Genomic DNA, 17,552 nt, shown 5'->3' with positions numbered 1-17,552 from the left:
CATTTCAGGTAGAAAGAATATGTTAACACTGACATTCATGTACCTATATTCAATTTGATTTGTATAAATCGGTTTTTTGTTTGTAACAAGGACTTGCTGAAAAGCAGTTTTTTTAGAAAGGTGTGAGTTTAGGATGATATCATCAATTCAATCAGCTAATCGGTCAAATTCAAGTAAGCCCTTAATTTATAATATAGTATAGTTGTTTGTAACAGAGACCTTGGCATGATTACATCAATCCAATCAGTTAATCGGTCAAGTGCAAGTAGGCCTTAACTAATCTAATAATATGATTATATACACTTTGATATTTAGCCTATCCAGAAGAGAACCCATCTATCCATAAGAGATATGTAACTAATTCACAATATTCTTTTTCCGAGTTCCGTTGTCATATTCGTTATTTGTCCGTAAGTACGTTTCCTTGTGATCAATAATGGATTGGGTTTTGCTCCACACTATTGCTCTGTAATAAAGAAGAAAACAAAAATGAATAAAACACACACACATAACATCAAAATTTGAAAGAAATGCATATCATTTGGTATCAAAGTTTACCAATCACTTAACACAAATAACGTATGTACTGCTATAATGAATAAAACAAACCTCAACATTTAACCAGGCATCTAATGGAATCACGTTTAAATGGTAAGGACATAAAACAGTGCACGAGGAACCTAAGTTGGACTTCGGTTTCGTGCAACGGGTGCACTGCATACGGCATGGTCTACTCACAAGTTGCTTGTATATTAACTGAGAGTGTTATAGTAATTTAAGTTTAAGTATTTAAAGCAATATCTCTAAAGCTCATATTTGGAATAAAGTAGTACGACATGGAACTAGTAATCTTTAAAACAATCTATGTTCTGTTTATTAGTACACTTTAAAATAGACGGATTAAATGAGGGGTTAAAGAAAGGACAAAAATGTTACATGACGAGCAATGTGAAATAACTTATTTTTACATGTATGTGTAAGGAATTTCAAAACATTAAGACTGGGAATGGTTCATTTTCCTGAGACAAAATGCAACAGTGAAGGTGTCGTGGTATAGTGGCTCATTCACTGTACATGCAAGGGTTGAGGGTTCGAATCCAAGCCAAGAAATAATGTCCTTTGGCTGTAATCACTTTACATTTACTAATCTCTACCCAGGTATTTAATGGGTACCAGGCATGATGCGAAAGTCACTGCAGTTTGCTAAGCATTGTGAGTTTCTGTGAAATGACACTTGGCTGAAATACTAGCACCTCAGGAGTAGGGATGTGCTTGCAAGCGTGAATCCGATGACCGAGTTAATAATATAACAACAAGTGCTTAGAGACATATTGAATTTTGATAATGCAGCTTTAAAAAACTTTCCAGAGTAACTTTCCTACTAATCTAAAGGGGTAACTTATACCAATCACGTATAGTATTTGACAGAAAGAATTTTCATTCGACTACTCTTTATGCATCAAATGTCCACATACAGTGGGTGAAAAGGACACGCAAAAAAGCCGCCGAGAGAGCTCAGATTTCATGTCGAGCCTAAAAGTTGAAAATTGGCCAGCGACATTTGACAGGTGGCATACCGTATTACAAATACCCAGAGCCATCTGTACACTAGTATTTGACCAACTCGATTTCAGTTGGTCACAGCATGGTGTATATTTGTTTTAAGTTTGCCCAACAAAGTAGTATTCGCAAAATTATGCAAAACTAAAATATAGTTGGCAAAACTCTTCTGATCAATGACAACGCGAATGCAGAGAATTGTCAAAATGCAAAGAATCTTCTACATACCATTTCACTCCAAGCTACCACATAGGGAGTACTGAAATTGCGATCTTCAAGAGGCTGTTGGCAAGTCGAATAATACAAAATTACTATATTTATTGTTTCTTTCAAACAAAATTCTATAAATCATTAACACAAAAGGATGTGAAAACAGATAATCAAGAGCCTATATGCATCATAAAAAAAAAAAACATTCACTGTACCTGTTTACTAATTGTATGCATACTTTTTGAAAAAATGTTTCTCTTGACTATTCAATAACTTGTCAGAGGGTTGTCCAACATAGAAAGAGCTAATGTAAGCAAACTGGATTCCATTATGCCATTATTAGCTATTTATATAGATTGCGTTTACATAGCAGGTGAATGAAATGGCTGGTAATGCGTAGAAGAAACATTAAAATAGGCCACTTTCGTAATGTAACCAAATTTAATGCATAAGTCTTTGTGAAGTGCCTCAATGCAAAATTATTTCATTCACCTGATATGATAAGCATAAAAGTATTTCAGTAGACAGAATCTGAACTGTATACATTAGTTGTTGCTAGGTAGAACAAACTTTATGGCTTGACCTACCTAGAAACACTTAATATATGCATTTTGCATTCTGACTATTGAAATGCTATTATTCTTATCAGGTTAATGAAATAATTTGTATTGAGGCACTTTACATAGACTTATGCATTAAATTTGGTTACATTACGAAAATGGCCTATTGAAGAAGTTAGTAAACTTGTCTATTCAATGTGATCATTCAGGCGTTTAAAACAAGGTTTTATTGCCCTTTGCGACCGACCCTCAAATGATGCTAAACTCAAATATAATTGGCCAAACTCTCCTGATCAATGACACTGCGAATGCAGAGAATTGTCAAATGAAAAGAATCTTTTACATACCATTTCACTCCCATCTACCACGTAGGGAGTCCTGAAATCGCGATCTTCATGAGGCTGTTGGCACGACAAACAATAAAAAAGACTTTATATTTGTTTGTTTTTCAAACAAAATTCTATAAATTATTAACACAAAAGGATACTGATGTAAAAACAGATAATCATGAGCCTATATGCATCATGAACAAAGAATTACACAAAAAACATTCACTAGACCTGTTTAATAATTGTATGTATACTCTTTGGAGAAAAAAAATATTCAATAACTTGTCAGAGGGTTGTCCAACATAGAATACAAATAAACACTGCCTTGAGAGGTTCTGGTTAAAACTATGCGCAAGAGGTGACTTCAATAGTACTATTTGCTGAGGGGCGCAGCCCCGAAGCAAATGGTACTTTTGGAGTCACCGAGGCCCATATTATAACCATTACCTCGAATAGAAGGCATGGTATATTTGTTTTATATCCTGCATCAAAAATTTATTTTAAAAAAAATAAAAATTTTGGAAAAAAAAATTTAGAACAAAAAAATTCTCAATCTTTATCTTAAGAGATTAAAAATGTTTTTTTTCTTCATTAAATTAAGATTTGAAAAAAAAGATTGATTCAATTTAAAACAAAAAAAAATCACTTTTTTCACCCCCCAAATAGTAAACCAAAATAGTACTCTCATAATATGAGAGTACTATTTTTTTCCAAAATTTTCCTATTTTTAGAAAGTACTATATTATAGTACTTTCTAAAAATAAGACAAATATTTCTGGTCATGTGACGAGCTCTCAACCAATCAAAAGCCAACAAATTTTTGATGCAGGATATAAAAAGAGCTAATGTCAGCAAATTGGACTCCATTATGCCATTATTAGCTTTTTACATAGATTGCGTTCACGTAGCAGGTAAATGAAATGGCTGGTAATGCGGAGAAGAAACATGCATAAATTCTAGGAGTTAGTAAACTGGTCTATTCAATGTGATCATTTAGGCGTTTAAAACAAGGTTTTATTGCCCTTTGCGACCGACCCAAAAATCTTTAAATCAGCAGTCGGCTTTTTAATAATTCTTTTTTTTAAAACTTTTTTTTAGAGAAAAAAAAAAGAGATATGCTTGTGTTTGTTTAAATGGTATACAAATGCAGAAAATCATCAAATTATTCCCAAATTGTCACTCGACTTCTGCCTACGGTTTCGAAATACCGCTAGCGTCAACAAGTAGACCACGGCCTCGTGTACGTGTATACACAATGTACTGCACTAGCGAGAAACCAGTGAGATTTGGGCGACGTTCCCGCTTTTTAGTTCTTTAGGCGAAGGTCGCTGTTTTGAGGGGAAAAAATCCGACCGACAGACCCAGGTTCTGGCAAAGGGGAGTACAACATTTTTTGTGTGTAGGACTAATAAAGAATTAAACACATGGATAAGTAAACTGTTCATACCAGCGCATCAGTTTCTCGCATTCGATCCAATGCTTGACCAATAGTATACCAGCGTCCTTCAAAGGAATTGTACTCCACACAACCATTCAAATATTCGTTTCTGTAGAAGTCTCCATTTCGTCTACTCGGATGATCACTGCATCTCAAAGAGAGATCGAAAGGGATTTGTAGTTACATAGAGGCAGACAGTTTGATATATAGATAGACAGGTACATATCTACATTTATCTATCTATCTATCAATCTATGTACCTATCCACCTATTAGGTTAATATTTACATAGATAGATAAATGTAGATAGGTAGATAGAGCTATGCAAACGTATGTAGACAGATTGATATAAAGATAGGTAGAAAGGTAGGTAGGTAGATAGTTACATAGGTAGAAAGATAGGAAGTTAAATGGGGGAAATGAAATTACAGGCCCTCAGAAAGAACAGTATTCCAGCTGATAAGGCTAACCCGGGTAAACAATATCATTATTATCAATAGACGTAGAGAGATAGATGGATAAAAAGCATGTAGGTAGGTAGATAGGGAGATAAACATATATAGGCAGGTAGATAGAAACATTTTTAAAGAAGTACATGTAGATGAATGGATAGATCGATAAAGAGAAAAATTGTAAAATATGTGGAGTATCTTTATATTGAGAGGTGTAATGTATGAGTAAAACAATTACATGTACTCTCTGTACTGTTAAGATCATTACTAACACATAAAGCTTTTTGTTAAAAATAGGTACTAAAATATATTGTTGGTTTATTCACTTCTTTCACCAAAAAATAACCTTTCTGAAATTAAAATATGAACTTTTTATGGTAACATTTTGTTGCTTTTTCCAAAAACGTTACTTTTTTCTCAAACATTTTCCGGGGAAGTTAACGAATATTGAATTGTTAAAGAAGGTCCTTGGAAATTATCGTAGTATGGAGAATTTCCGACTATGATTAATATACAATCTCAATTAGACTTATACCACTCGGCTACGCACCTCTGGATACATGTCAGGCAAGTACAAATTACATATAGATGTAGGTCTTATACTCTACTAAGTATTATTGAATTGTATTATGGCATTGTCACCATGGAATTGTCAACATAAACATAACATTTAATTTCATGTTTTGTCTGATTCAAGCTCTAGTAGAGCTATCTTCTTTCTACACTCGTCAGATAAACTGAAATCATAGATGTGGTTGAGAAATAATAGCTTGGAACTTGCTCATTTGTAAATTTATTGTAATACTCACGCGAGCAACAATTTTGTTGCTTGATTTCGTCTGACAACTTGTATGAAAACGCAGCAGACACAGGTTATGAGGACGAGGACAGAACCAAAAACTCCGAGAGCAATACCAATGATTGCTCCATTCGACAATCCTTGAGGAGCTGGAAAATTGTTTCAAATATGCGATTATGAAAAACAAGAGCATAGAAATATGCATGTACATGTACGCAAAATTAGTGGTGATTGTGCAAAGAAAAGAGAGTACTCTCACATCTATTTCTTGTTATATTTTATATATAACCATATATATATATATATGCCAAGGGAGAATGAGTGAGAAGGAGCACATAACCACTAAAACAACAGAATAACAACATGTATCGGAGTGAAAGTTTGTTATTATAATTACAATAATCGAACCATTGTCTGAACCAAATTTCTTTGAGGACCATTGATAATGACATCACACAACTTACCATTCTGGCAAAGGTCTCCTGTCAAACCAGCTTGATCGGGCTGAACTGTTCATTTCAAAGATATATAAATGATTCAAATTACTTCTGATATACACAGTAAAACAGAAAAAGAACAACAACTCCATAACTACTTTAATATGAACAAATAATAAATTGTACATGTGCTTCGACATGTGTATTAGGTGTACCCTTTTTTAAATTGCCTTATTTATAGTATTCTAAGTATGAAATATAATAAAAGTAGAGCCATTCCTCCTACCTCCTTTGGTACTATTCTTGTTGGGCATCTCTTCACAGTTAACTGCACAGGAGTCACATGACTCGGACAATGTCAAACTTTATGTGCGCCAACTCTATGCCTCAGTATTGAAACATAACCATTTTTTATTCGATCTTTTATGATGGCTCAATCGAAGATATCATAATTTGAAGCCTAAAATGGTTTGTCACAAACAAGTTTTTAAAAACCAACATCATTTGATGTTTGTTGTAGGATTTCTTCAAAGCAACATCTTATTACTTGGGTGCGTCAGATGATCAAATACTAACTCCAGCCCTTAGTGATAGAGAGTTCATAACCAATTAATCTTATATATGATAATCCAAACAATATAGAACCATCAAATTAAAATCACAAACTATTTACAGTGGCAAGGCCATACTATTTTCTAATACCAAAATCATCTGAAATGTACGTATCGATTGTATCCATTGGCATTGCCTGTCATTTGCGAAAGTGGCTTTTAATTCATTGCAACCAACTGAAAGATACTCATTTCAAGTTACCCAGTAAAAAAGCTAAATTATTTGTTTTGACAACTAAAAAGATAATGTTTTGTATGTAAAAATACAATATCCTCTTGTAAGGTGTCTTAAGGGAAGAATGGCTGGTGAAAAAAGCCTGGGTCTTACTCTTACCATTTGTACATACAGACGCTAACAGAAGAGTTTGACCATGAGCTGATAACATTTGATCAATGTTGGTAGACAAAGCAGAAAAACTCATAGCCAGCTCATCTACTTCACTTTGGCTGGTAGCGGTAAGTTCCATTTGCACGTTAGCGACTACACTACCTGGGCTGAATGACAGCACTATGCAATTATTATCTCCGACAAGTTGAGAACCTAACTGTCCTTTTACATATTGACTGAACTGTTAAATGAGAAAGTACAAAAAACAATAATCAGAGTAAGCTTAGATTTATAGTGTAGGTCATGAAAATAGATGTATTTGTATTTATTTTTCATAGATAAAGTGCAGTTCCAGTCATGAAATGAGAAAAACTGTCTCAAATCAATAAAGAAAGGTTGATCATGTAGCACGCACGATTTGATGCTTACTTCTAGGTTTTGGAATAATTTAAATGATCAGAAATAATAATTAAAGAAAAAAAATTAAGCTATAGCAGTACAGTGTTTCCTTTTAGTGACATTTTCATTTTGATTTTAGATCCAGTATGCTAGGAAATACAAAGTATACATGAGCACAAAAAGCACAAATCACAAAAGAATTGAGTCCAATATAGTACACTTTACCATTTTCAAATTATAGCGATTTTATATGACCTAATAATTTTTACTTTTTTCGTGTAAATTTTGTTAATGTGTTAACTTTAAAAGATGAACGGATGGACGTGCAAGTCGGAAAAAGCCTTTTGAACCATCTTCAGAGGCTAAGGCTTAAACAAACAGATTACAAGTATATTCTCTCTTGTTTATAATGGATCTTCATGTAGCAAATTTCAGGGGAACCAACATTTATTAGAAAGTTCCAGTAGACTACTGTACTTCCTGACATATGAACAAACATCTTAGTGTGATATATTTAGTGTGCATGTTGTTTGCTGGATTTGCAAGCTGAATAGGCACCCACTTGTACATATTTACGTCTACTACAAAGTTGTTATCAATTTTATAGCATTTACTGGTGAAGAAAAACATACTTACAATGAAACAGAATGCAACTTCATATTCCATGTATACGGCCGATGATATATTGGTTAATTCTGGTGTATACGTCAGGGTTTGACCATTCAGACTTTGTCCTGTAATCTGTGCAGTCACTCGACTAGCGGACAGACCGCTTGAGAAAACTTGATAATGAGAAAGGTTTTTAAAAATGGCATGAAGTCAAGTTATGTATAGATATTTCAATGTGTTTCCTCTATAAAAATAATCATTAATACATTTGCTTTATTGTCGTCAGGAAACTAAAAGGGTAATGTGTACGATGTATGCACTACTAGCCTCGTCAGACATTTGATAAGGGATCGTATCAAATCATTTTCATACATGTAAAGTCAAGAACTAAATTATTCATACCCTTACCAATTTCTGTACTTTGTCTAAGTAGTTGATAAATTGTTTTTGTATTAATTAACGTTTTTCAAGGATTTGACAAATCAAAGCTTACATCTAAAAGTATTCAACGAGACCCTAATTTCACTAGTCCACCTTTCAATCATGAGCTAGGAAGAACAAAAATGAATCATAAATTTATTAGGGGTATGAATAATTCAGTTGGTAACTGTATATTGGTTTGACCAATTAACATTAGATGAAGAAAAAATGCAAAAATTTCACTAGATTGAACTGCCAAACCTCATCTACATCCTGTCTGGTGTGGATTATTTTGAATACTTCAAAAAGAAAATTGTGTAATTGTTATACAATTTTGAAATATGTAAGTATGAAATCACAGGCCAAAAACAAATACAAATTTCTATTAGAATAATGAACTATGCCTTCATTTAATTCTGCATGAAAGCGAATGAACTTGATATTCAAACTGTTTTGGTTCTGTCTTCCTGTCTTTCGAATTCAACAAAGTTGGTCTTGAAACCTAAATCATTTTTAATGGAAAAAGAAAAACTTGTATACAGACATACCATTGCAAGAATTCCCATTCGCTAACATGAATCCATTGTCGCAGACACAAGTGTACGCTCCAACCAAGTTGACACATCTTCCATTACTACAGAGACTCGAATCAAGCTCACACTCATTAATATCTATTGGCAAAGTGGCAATATCAAAATATGAAACGATCTTATGAGTTACTTTAATAAAAAATGATTAGAAAATGAAGAATGATAATAATGATGATAACAATAATAATAACGATGATGCTGATATTGACGATGTATGTCATTAGCTTATTTCAAAGGTTGAGTTCAGGACATGCAACGGGATTGTGCAAGAACCTGAAAACTATTGGGAAAAGATTTGTGACATTTTGGATGTCTTTGAGATCAATGTATTATATCAAAAAATAAAATAACACAAACAAACATCTGGAACACTATAATGTCCAGCCTCTATTACTAACCTAAATTACAAGAATGTTTTCAAACATTGCTTTACTCGTTGCAAACATATAAAATCAATGTAAAGACGATGATATTGATGTATATTTAAATGTTTCTACGTCATCTGTCTCCACCCCAAAAAACTATCACACTTTTCTTTTGATATAATGATGAGAAAATGCTATGATTAACGTTACCCGTAACACACAGATTCCCAGTATAGCCACCAACACAAGCACAAGTGAAAGAGTTAATTCCATCTGTACAAGTTTCTTCATTCGTACACGAATTGGAAGAACAATCGTCGATATCTATTGGTTGAATTGTATACACAAAATAAAATTAAATGAATGCATGTTTGTAAATAGGTAAATAAATTAATAAATTAATAAATTAATAAATTAATAAATGAATGAATAAATGAATGGGTGAATGAATGGGAAAATTAATATATAAATAACAAATGAACGAATACATGAATTAATATAAAAATACATATATCATTATAATCGTATGATCCAACTCCATCTTCAAAAAAGTTGGTGTAAAAATAAATGATTTCTGGCTGTTTAAACAAATGTTTCACAACTGCTATATACAAATATATTTATTTTTATTTATTTGTTTATTTTTTATTTATTTATTTATTTATTCCACATTTTACATAGAAAAACAGTTTATATTCTTTTCTTTTTCATACAGGCGTATATTATGATAAGAATAGATTTCACACAAGAAAAAAAAAATAATCAAAACGTCCCTATTTTCACGAAGTGACGGTAGTGAATGATAATCCCATACAATTTGCGTGCAGATTTTCCTCACTACCGTCACTTAGTGAAAACAGGAACGAAAATTAGAGAATTCAGATCAAATATAATGTACGGAAATTAAGAACGAAATTTCGAAATATGTATTTATATATAACAGGCTGGGTAGAAAAATGTAAAATGTGGGGAGCCTAAATGAAAAGCATAGCTTGTATGTGAATAGGCTCCCGTACTGAGTAACACAATATAGTAGGTTTGGATTTAAAAGGTATTATAGGAGGCGAAAACGGAGTAGTATAGTATGAGATTCAAGAGACGTACATGGAGAGTGAATTTGAGAAGAAACGAGAAATAGAAATAAAGATTAACGAGAATAATATAATAGTGATAAGTAGGAGAAAGTAAAGAAGGGAAGAAAGAGGAAGAAGAGGAAGACGAAAGAAGAAGTGGAAGAAGAAGAGGCAGCAGAAGAATAAGAGAAAGCAAATTGATGAAATCAATGGCATTGTGAAATAACAAAAACAAAGTCTGTATAACCACCTGTACGACCACCTGTACGATCCAGCGCGATATCAACATTACGTTTATACATACTTACTTAAAAGGAAGCACCTGAGCTTTCGTTTAAGTGAATTAATGAAGGGGCTTTCAACTATTTCGTTATTCAGGCTGTTTCAGAATTTGGGTCCAGTAAAAATAATTGTTTTGTTAGCAAAAACGGTGCGAGTTCGAGGGAGATGAAAATGGTTTGACTGTCTAGTAGGGTAAGAATGTATAGTATTATTGCTTTGGGAAAAGGCCAACCTAAAACAAATGAATATATCTACTCTATCGTCTTCATTTAGATATAAGCATTACAACAAAGACAAGACTTTCGGTGCAAAAAATATTTTCGACTAACATTGCATAGCCTTGAAATCGCCCGTTCATGTTTATTTTAAAATAATCATAATATAAAAGTGAATTATTGTCCAACATGCCATCAATATTCTAGTGAATTCCTATTTGAACTTAATGAAACCAAATAAATATTTATTTAATCATTTCTTATTTATTGTTTTATTCTCGCAGAGGAGCATTGTCAGTTACAAACTGCTTTCCACATTGGCCCTGTTGGCCTAGACAATAAAATGATTAATTAATTGCTAAGTTCTATATTCATGTACCATAACAAATATTTAAAGGAAGCTTAGTAATCAAACAGAATAATCTGTCAATAATAAAGATGAATTCAAACATTTTGTTGACAATAACACAAAACTTAAAAAATAGAATAAAACTAAACTGAGACTAAAAGACAAACAAGTAGACAACAACGACAGAAAAAAAAACTCGAAATTAAAAATAACCATACTATTTCAGACTTACTGCATTCAAGGTACTATATGTCCCATTAGCAGATCCAACAAACTGAAAAGGTTAAATTCCAACGGCATTTGAAAGACAATACTAATTTAGAACTTCCCTTAAAACGAAAGGGCTTGAAAATTTTAGTTGGAAAATAACGACCATTAGTTGTCGAATCAACTTAAGTGATTGCAATCACCTAAGTAATAGTCTGATTTTCAGACCCTTTTATCGAATGGTCGTCCATCTTGTGCTGCACAAAGATTTAATCAGTTTAATTTTGGCCATTACAACTAGTGGGTTATTGATTTAGACATGCTCATGTACCTGTTACAGCTCATTTTATGTATGATATTACCAAAGAAAAAAAGGATGTCAATTAGTCACTCAATACCGTGCGTCCCCAAAAAAGTATACACTTTTGAAATGGCTGCCGAATACAAATTATATAATTCCGGGGAAAAAGTTTCATATGTATGGAAAGCTCATGAGCTCTACGTTCATACGACACCAAAAAGTCCGAAAATAATTCATGCTTGGGTGAGCACTGCTCACTTTTGTAAAGGGTATGCAAATTAGGTTGCGCAGGAATGAGCCTTCCAATTTGTGAGAGGTAAATCCTTTGGAGCTTACAAAATTGCGGGTGATATGATACATTCATGATTTGCTGAGTGAATGTCATGGTTTATTAAACCAAACTTGCATGCATGAGTGAACATGAATTGCATTTTTTATTATATCATGGTAACTTCCCCTGGTAGACTCAGTGGTATCTTCATGGTAGTCAGGATGGGATGATGGTACATGTTGTATTTACCATGTAACAAACTGTTATTTTTGTACATCTGTGACTTTGAATAAAAAATCTTCACCCCACATTTCGGTTACCATATACCTGAAGAATAAGTAGCCGACATCTTGGACATTTCTTTTTTCAACAAACCGTATTTGAATATTCAATTTACATAATCCCTATCTGGGTATTACGTAAATCAATGAGATATTCAACTAATCTTACAATAATTGAAATATGGGGTGAACGTTGCTCCATCCCTTATTGTTGAACGCCAAACCAGGTAGCAGCAACTCCCATCTTTTAACAAATTTTGGTATGACGCGTACTGAATTACTTAATTCATAAAACTACTGATAAATAAATCATCTAAAGTAAATGAACCAAATATCTCTTTGTAATGGTAAACTCTTATCCTCAGGCTAATCCCCTCCATGCCAGGTTGTTTTGGAGATAATATGATTAACGCGATGGTTCTATGAATAGCGCGTGCAAAACACTAGGCACAGTCCAATGGGCATGAACAATAACTGCTATTACATTTGCGTGCAATCATGCAAGAAGCAGAGGAGCAATAGCTTGCTAGCGTGTACAAAGCACCTTAACAATAGCGTGCCTGCAGCCTTATGGCAGGCTATGAATTAAATCTTTTTCCATCTTTAAAAAAAAAAATATCAAAAAATCGCATTGTTTGACAAAATTCGGTGTGCCCCTGCAATAAAACTAAAAGAAAGGTGAGTAAAACAAGTGACCTTCCCTTTGGTGATAAATGAATAAGGTTATGGACGCAGAAATGTCATAACAAGATCTGAGCGTCAATACTCCTGAGCGCCAAAGGCTAAATCGCTATAATCAGGATAAAATATGCCACTCTTAGACCCCGTTATCACTCACTCCCTAGACCGGACGGGGTCTAACTTTGAGTGTGTTAACAGACAAGCGATCAAGGAAGCGATCTTCTGGACCGATAGTCCGTCATTGCTTCTAAGCATTTCCATGCATTCCTTGGATTATTTGTCTTAAAGCACCATTCCAACTTTTCTCCGTATTTTCGCTTTGCTTCACTGACTTGTCTTTTTATTTCTCCAATCAGTTCTTTCACCCGATCATGATTTCCATTCTTAAACTCGTTTTTCTTTTCCTGTATGGTTGCTTTTATCTTTCCATTAAACCAGGGCTCACCATTAGGATAAATGTTGGCTTCTTTAGATCGAATGTGTAAGTCTTCACAGAAGGTGACATAACTATTTATTGTATCCGTTAGTCATATATGTCATCACATTCGTCACGAAATACGTCCCAATCAATCACCTAATCAATCAATCAGGGATGTTAAGGCACTTGTAACAGTATTGAAAGAGATGGGGAATCTACTTCTAGAACAAAGTAAAGAAATACTAGTCATTGACACAAGCAACATCACGGATACCTAAGTGGCTAAAACGTTGAGAAGGATTAAGATCCTTGGTGAGGAGCAGTACCCAAAGTTTGTGAGAGAAAGGCTACAGCAGTGCACACCACCTGTCACACAAACACTTCATAAGTACAAGTTGCCACTTTTCAGACGGCAGCTGGCCAAGCTTATGTCAAAACAGAAGGCATAGCTCGCAGAATTTAAGAGTGACTGTGGTCTTTTTTTGAGGCTGTATTTGTGTCAGACACGGGATGGAGACATGGACAATTTCTTCTCCCATGAAAACCAGGTAGCCCTGTCAACTGGAGGGAAAATGCGGTTTGGAGTTAGAGATCCTCGGTGAGGAGCAGTACACAAACATACACTGTGTCTTACACTGTGTCGAACTCATGGTGGCAACCATTTCGTGAACAGCCATGTAACGAAAGCTTGAATGATGCCAGGAAACAGCTCTCCGCACAGAAGTCTAGAAACCTGGAGAACATTCCTCCAACTCAGGCAGCACTCAATCAGTATATCAAGCGCACTTGCTACCAGGCCAAATGTTGGAACCAAACATTGGCCCAAAATCCAGAGATGCCATAGCCATATGACTGGGGCTGGACAAACGAAACAACTTGGTGGCAGCCACTTTGGACCACTCTCCCGGAGGCATCAAAATCGTGCCATGAATTGATCCACTGTCGCTGCAAGGAAGGGTACACTGAACGTTGCAAATGTGTCAAAGCTGCACTCAATTGCACTACACTGTGCTCTTGTTCTGGAGACTGTTAATTTGTTATTGATACCATTAGGATACTCATAAGTTGTGGACAGGGCTGAATTTATGTGGATATCTATAGCTGTGGTAATGAACAGGTTTTAGGTCGTATTTGGAATAGCTTTTGAGGTCTTCTGGGCCCGATTCATAAAGCGGCTTACCGGTAAGCAATTTGTTGTGCTAACTGTAGCAGAAAGATTTGCTTAAGCAGGTTAGCAAGGTCTCACAGGTGAGCAGGAAAACAAGGCGTCCACCTTTCGCGTTCACAATGGATTTGCATTGTTACATAATTCATTGCAGTAAGCACCTAAGGTTAGCCTGCATTTTGTTGTACTTACGGTTAGCAGCGCTATGAAGTTAAAAGTCGTACGTAAGCACAGAATCGGCCGTTAAGCAGCGTTATGAAATTTGACCCTGGATAGTCAAAGTGGTGGTACATGGGTCAAAATAGAGTCCTATTTTCAAATCAACTTTTTGGCCTAATTTGACTTGACCTAAGTATAAATCACTGAGTTCTCACGATTTCAAAAGTATTACCAAATGAATTGGCATCCCCAATTTAGTTGGAAATTACACCTTAAACGTTTTGTTGGCCTATTTGGTTCAAAAGTTAAGCGTGTTTGTACATTAGATCATGCGGACTGTTGGCCATTTTGGATGTGACCTCTCAGGTTCATCAGAGGTCAAATCTGACTTCTTTTCACATCTGAAAATAAATCTTATGATGAAAGCTAACTATGTTAGAAGTTTCATCCTTTTCTCAAAAATTGCACAATTTTCTTGCTAAGCCGCTGCACTATAAATATTATTGATTGATTGATTGATTCGAATTTATTCCATTTCATATATCAACTATTTGCACAATAAAGAACATAGTTGACAAAGTAACTTCAAAATTTATGAAATGAAACAGGAACCTAGTAGAAAGCATAGCTTGTTTTAGTAGGCTCCTCAAGAATAAATATAATATGAACATCATATCCATAAGTCATATTTAAGTGTCTTAATAATCACAGTAAAATCATTGTGATATAATAACACATTGTCATAAACCCTTTGAAAGTGCCTAAATAAACGAAATATACAACAGGACACAATGGACAGGAAACTGACATAATAATATAAGACAAGACATGACAAAACAATTCATAACAGGACAAGATAAACAAGATATAACAGGAAAAGACAAAACGAGACATTACAGGACAAAACAAGACAAAAACAAAGCTGCACACTACACAAATTAGAAGAAGAGAGAATGTGTGTGTGTGTGTGTGTGTGTGTGAAACAAGGAAGATGTGAGAGGTCTACCCATATCCTAAAATTTTAAATTGCAGGAGACATGTATTTTTGTATTAAATTATTTTCGAACCCTGTACTAAAACTTTAATATGTGGGTTGTTTTCTAACTGGATCTAAAAGAGAGTTCCAACGTTTTGAGCCTGAAACTAAAAATTATAATAATGAATATTGACATTCTTTGTAAACATTGAACAAAAGACATTAGGCAGTTCATTTCTATTCAAATTGGATATAAATATTCCCAGATTATCACTGCATAAATTTGTTGTCTTTAGAATACTATGTGTGTGAAAAATTGCATCCGTGTGCGCTCGAAAATTATGTCATTTCGTTTTGCATCATTCAGTAGAAATTGGGTAAATATCTTTTTTTTAGTGCTTAATTGAACAGAAAAATGACTTTTTGGTTTCCTCTCTTCAATTTTTTTTAAAACGAGCATGCGTGAAATATGCATCTTATGAGTTGCATCAATAAAAGAGGAAGATGTCAGCTTTACCAATACTGTGTGAGTCAAAAAAAAAGTTCACACCTAAAAAATGGCCAATTATTTTAGAAATAATCTATGAACAGTAATTATTATACATCTTATTAAAGAGTGTGTTATCCCAAATCATTTGGTTTAACGTTTGTGTGGTATGTGTTCACGCTTGGATGAACAGGAGGCATTGTTTGCGAGAGTGCAAAAATCGACTTGCGCCAAAGTGATGCCTACAGTATGTATTATGTTTGGATTAGCGGAGTGAGAGAATGAAATTTAATTTATTAAATGAAATGCATTGCATATGCTTTCTGCAGAAGCAAGGTTACACACACACACGCGCGCACAAAATGTTCGTTGATATTTGATATGTGTGGCATGATTAATTTTGGTAGGGATGTTATTTGGATTTGCAAAGACCGAATTAATACCCAAATCCGAATTGTTATATTCAAATATCACATAAGCAACTTTGGCCAAAGTCGCATTTTGACTTAAGGCAAACAATGCCTCCTGTTCACCTACGCGTGAACACATACCCCACAAAAATGATACCAAATGATTCGGGATAAAACACTCTTTCATAAGTTGTATAATAATTTACTGTTCATAGATGATTTTTAAAATAATTATCAATTTTCTAGGTGTAAACTTTTTTGACTCACACTGTATGTGTCATTTATTAATTATAATTGTGATTAAGTTATGATAAAACATCGATAATTCTCGGTTTCGTTTTTCTTTTCTGGGACGCGCTGTATATATATATATATATACTTCTTTTTTCGAATGTGGGGAGGGGGTGGATACTTACTTGTTTCGCACATATTACCGGTAAAACCAGTAATACATTCACAATTTCCAGAGCTTATGCATGCTCCGCCATTCTGGCAAACAGAGGCACCGCAATCAGCTGGAAAAAAGAAGGGAAAATGAAAACAGGAATATCAAATCTTAAATTAGATCGGTGAAGATATAGGTAGAGTAACTTCATTTATAATACTATTTCTCAATAAATCTGATGATGTAAATGAACTCAATATCTCTTTTAATGATCAAATCCTTTCCAAAATCGTGGTCTTTGAAAGAAAATATTTTATGTTATATGCCCATGCTAGAAAAAAATAATCATTAAAGCAAGTAATTTTTCATTTTGGATCGAATTCAATGTGAAAATGGACGCAGTATTATCATATAAATGGTATAATGCTCAAAAACACTTAGCGCGAAAAGTCCAGTTCCTTTCAAAGGAATTTAAATTGTGGCGCTAAGCTCAGTAATGTTTAATGAGCTTGAAAACACCTTTAACAACTCATATTCTTAAGTTCTTACAATATTCAAAGAACTAGCAAGTAGTCTAAGTCTGTACTAATTATATAGCACTAGTAAACTTACATACAATATCTTGATTTCCTCTTACTGGAATCGCATCTACACATACATGTACATAGATTTAATATGCTATCCAAATAACAAAAAATAGTTTACTTAGATACGAATTCAATTCACGGTTACATACAACATAATCTGGGAGTGAAAGAGAAGGGGTTAACATTACAAAAAGAGGGT

At 34.0% G+C, this 17,552-nt stretch overlaps 1 protein-coding gene across 1 annotated transcript; it reads right to left on the bottom strand.

Annotated features, from left to right (window-relative positions):
- Window positions 1-296: 296 nt before the first annotated feature.
- On the bottom strand, window positions 297-16,892 carry LOC105446533 (protein HEG-like). The gene is made up of 11 exons (XM_011683497.2): window positions 16,798-16,892; window positions 9,317-9,430; window positions 8,700-8,822; window positions 7,759-7,904; window positions 6,730-6,964; window positions 5,812-5,856; window positions 5,358-5,496; window positions 4,107-4,242; window positions 2,678-2,731; window positions 1,789-1,842; window positions 297-466 (listed from the first exon to the last, which is right to left on the bottom strand). The coding sequence occupies exons 1-11, from the start codon at window positions 16,808-16,810 to the stop codon at window positions 431-433; spliced, it is 1,095 nt and encodes a 364-aa protein (XP_011681799.2). The 5' UTR covers window positions 16,811-16,892; the 3' UTR covers window positions 297-430.
- Window positions 16,893-17,552: the final 660 nt, after the last annotated feature.

This window comes from Strongylocentrotus purpuratus, unplaced genomic scaffold (assembly GCF_000002235.5).
Source record: "Strongylocentrotus purpuratus isolate Spur 01 unplaced genomic scaffold, Spur_5.0 spur5_scaffold_14, whole genome shotgun sequence".
Taxonomy (NCBI): Eukaryota; Metazoa; Echinodermata; class Echinoidea; order Camarodonta; family Strongylocentrotidae; genus Strongylocentrotus; species Strongylocentrotus purpuratus.
The sequence above is the reverse complement of the archived record's forward strand: the minus strand, read 5'-3'. Positions and strand labels throughout refer to the sequence as shown.

What these genes read in the sequence shown, in the direction of transcription:
- LOC105446533 (XM_011683497.2), bottom strand. An exon ending in GCAACAAAATTGTTGCTCGC is followed by an intron (nt 4,243 to 5,357) that starts GTGAGTATTACA and finishes TTTGAGATGCAG; the next exon opens with TGATCATCCGAGTAGACGAA. An exon ending in TGGTAGCTTGGAGTGAAATG is followed by an intron (nt 467 to 1,788) that starts GTATGTAGAAGA and finishes TCTTTATTACAG; the next exon opens with AGCAATAGTGTGGAGCAAAA.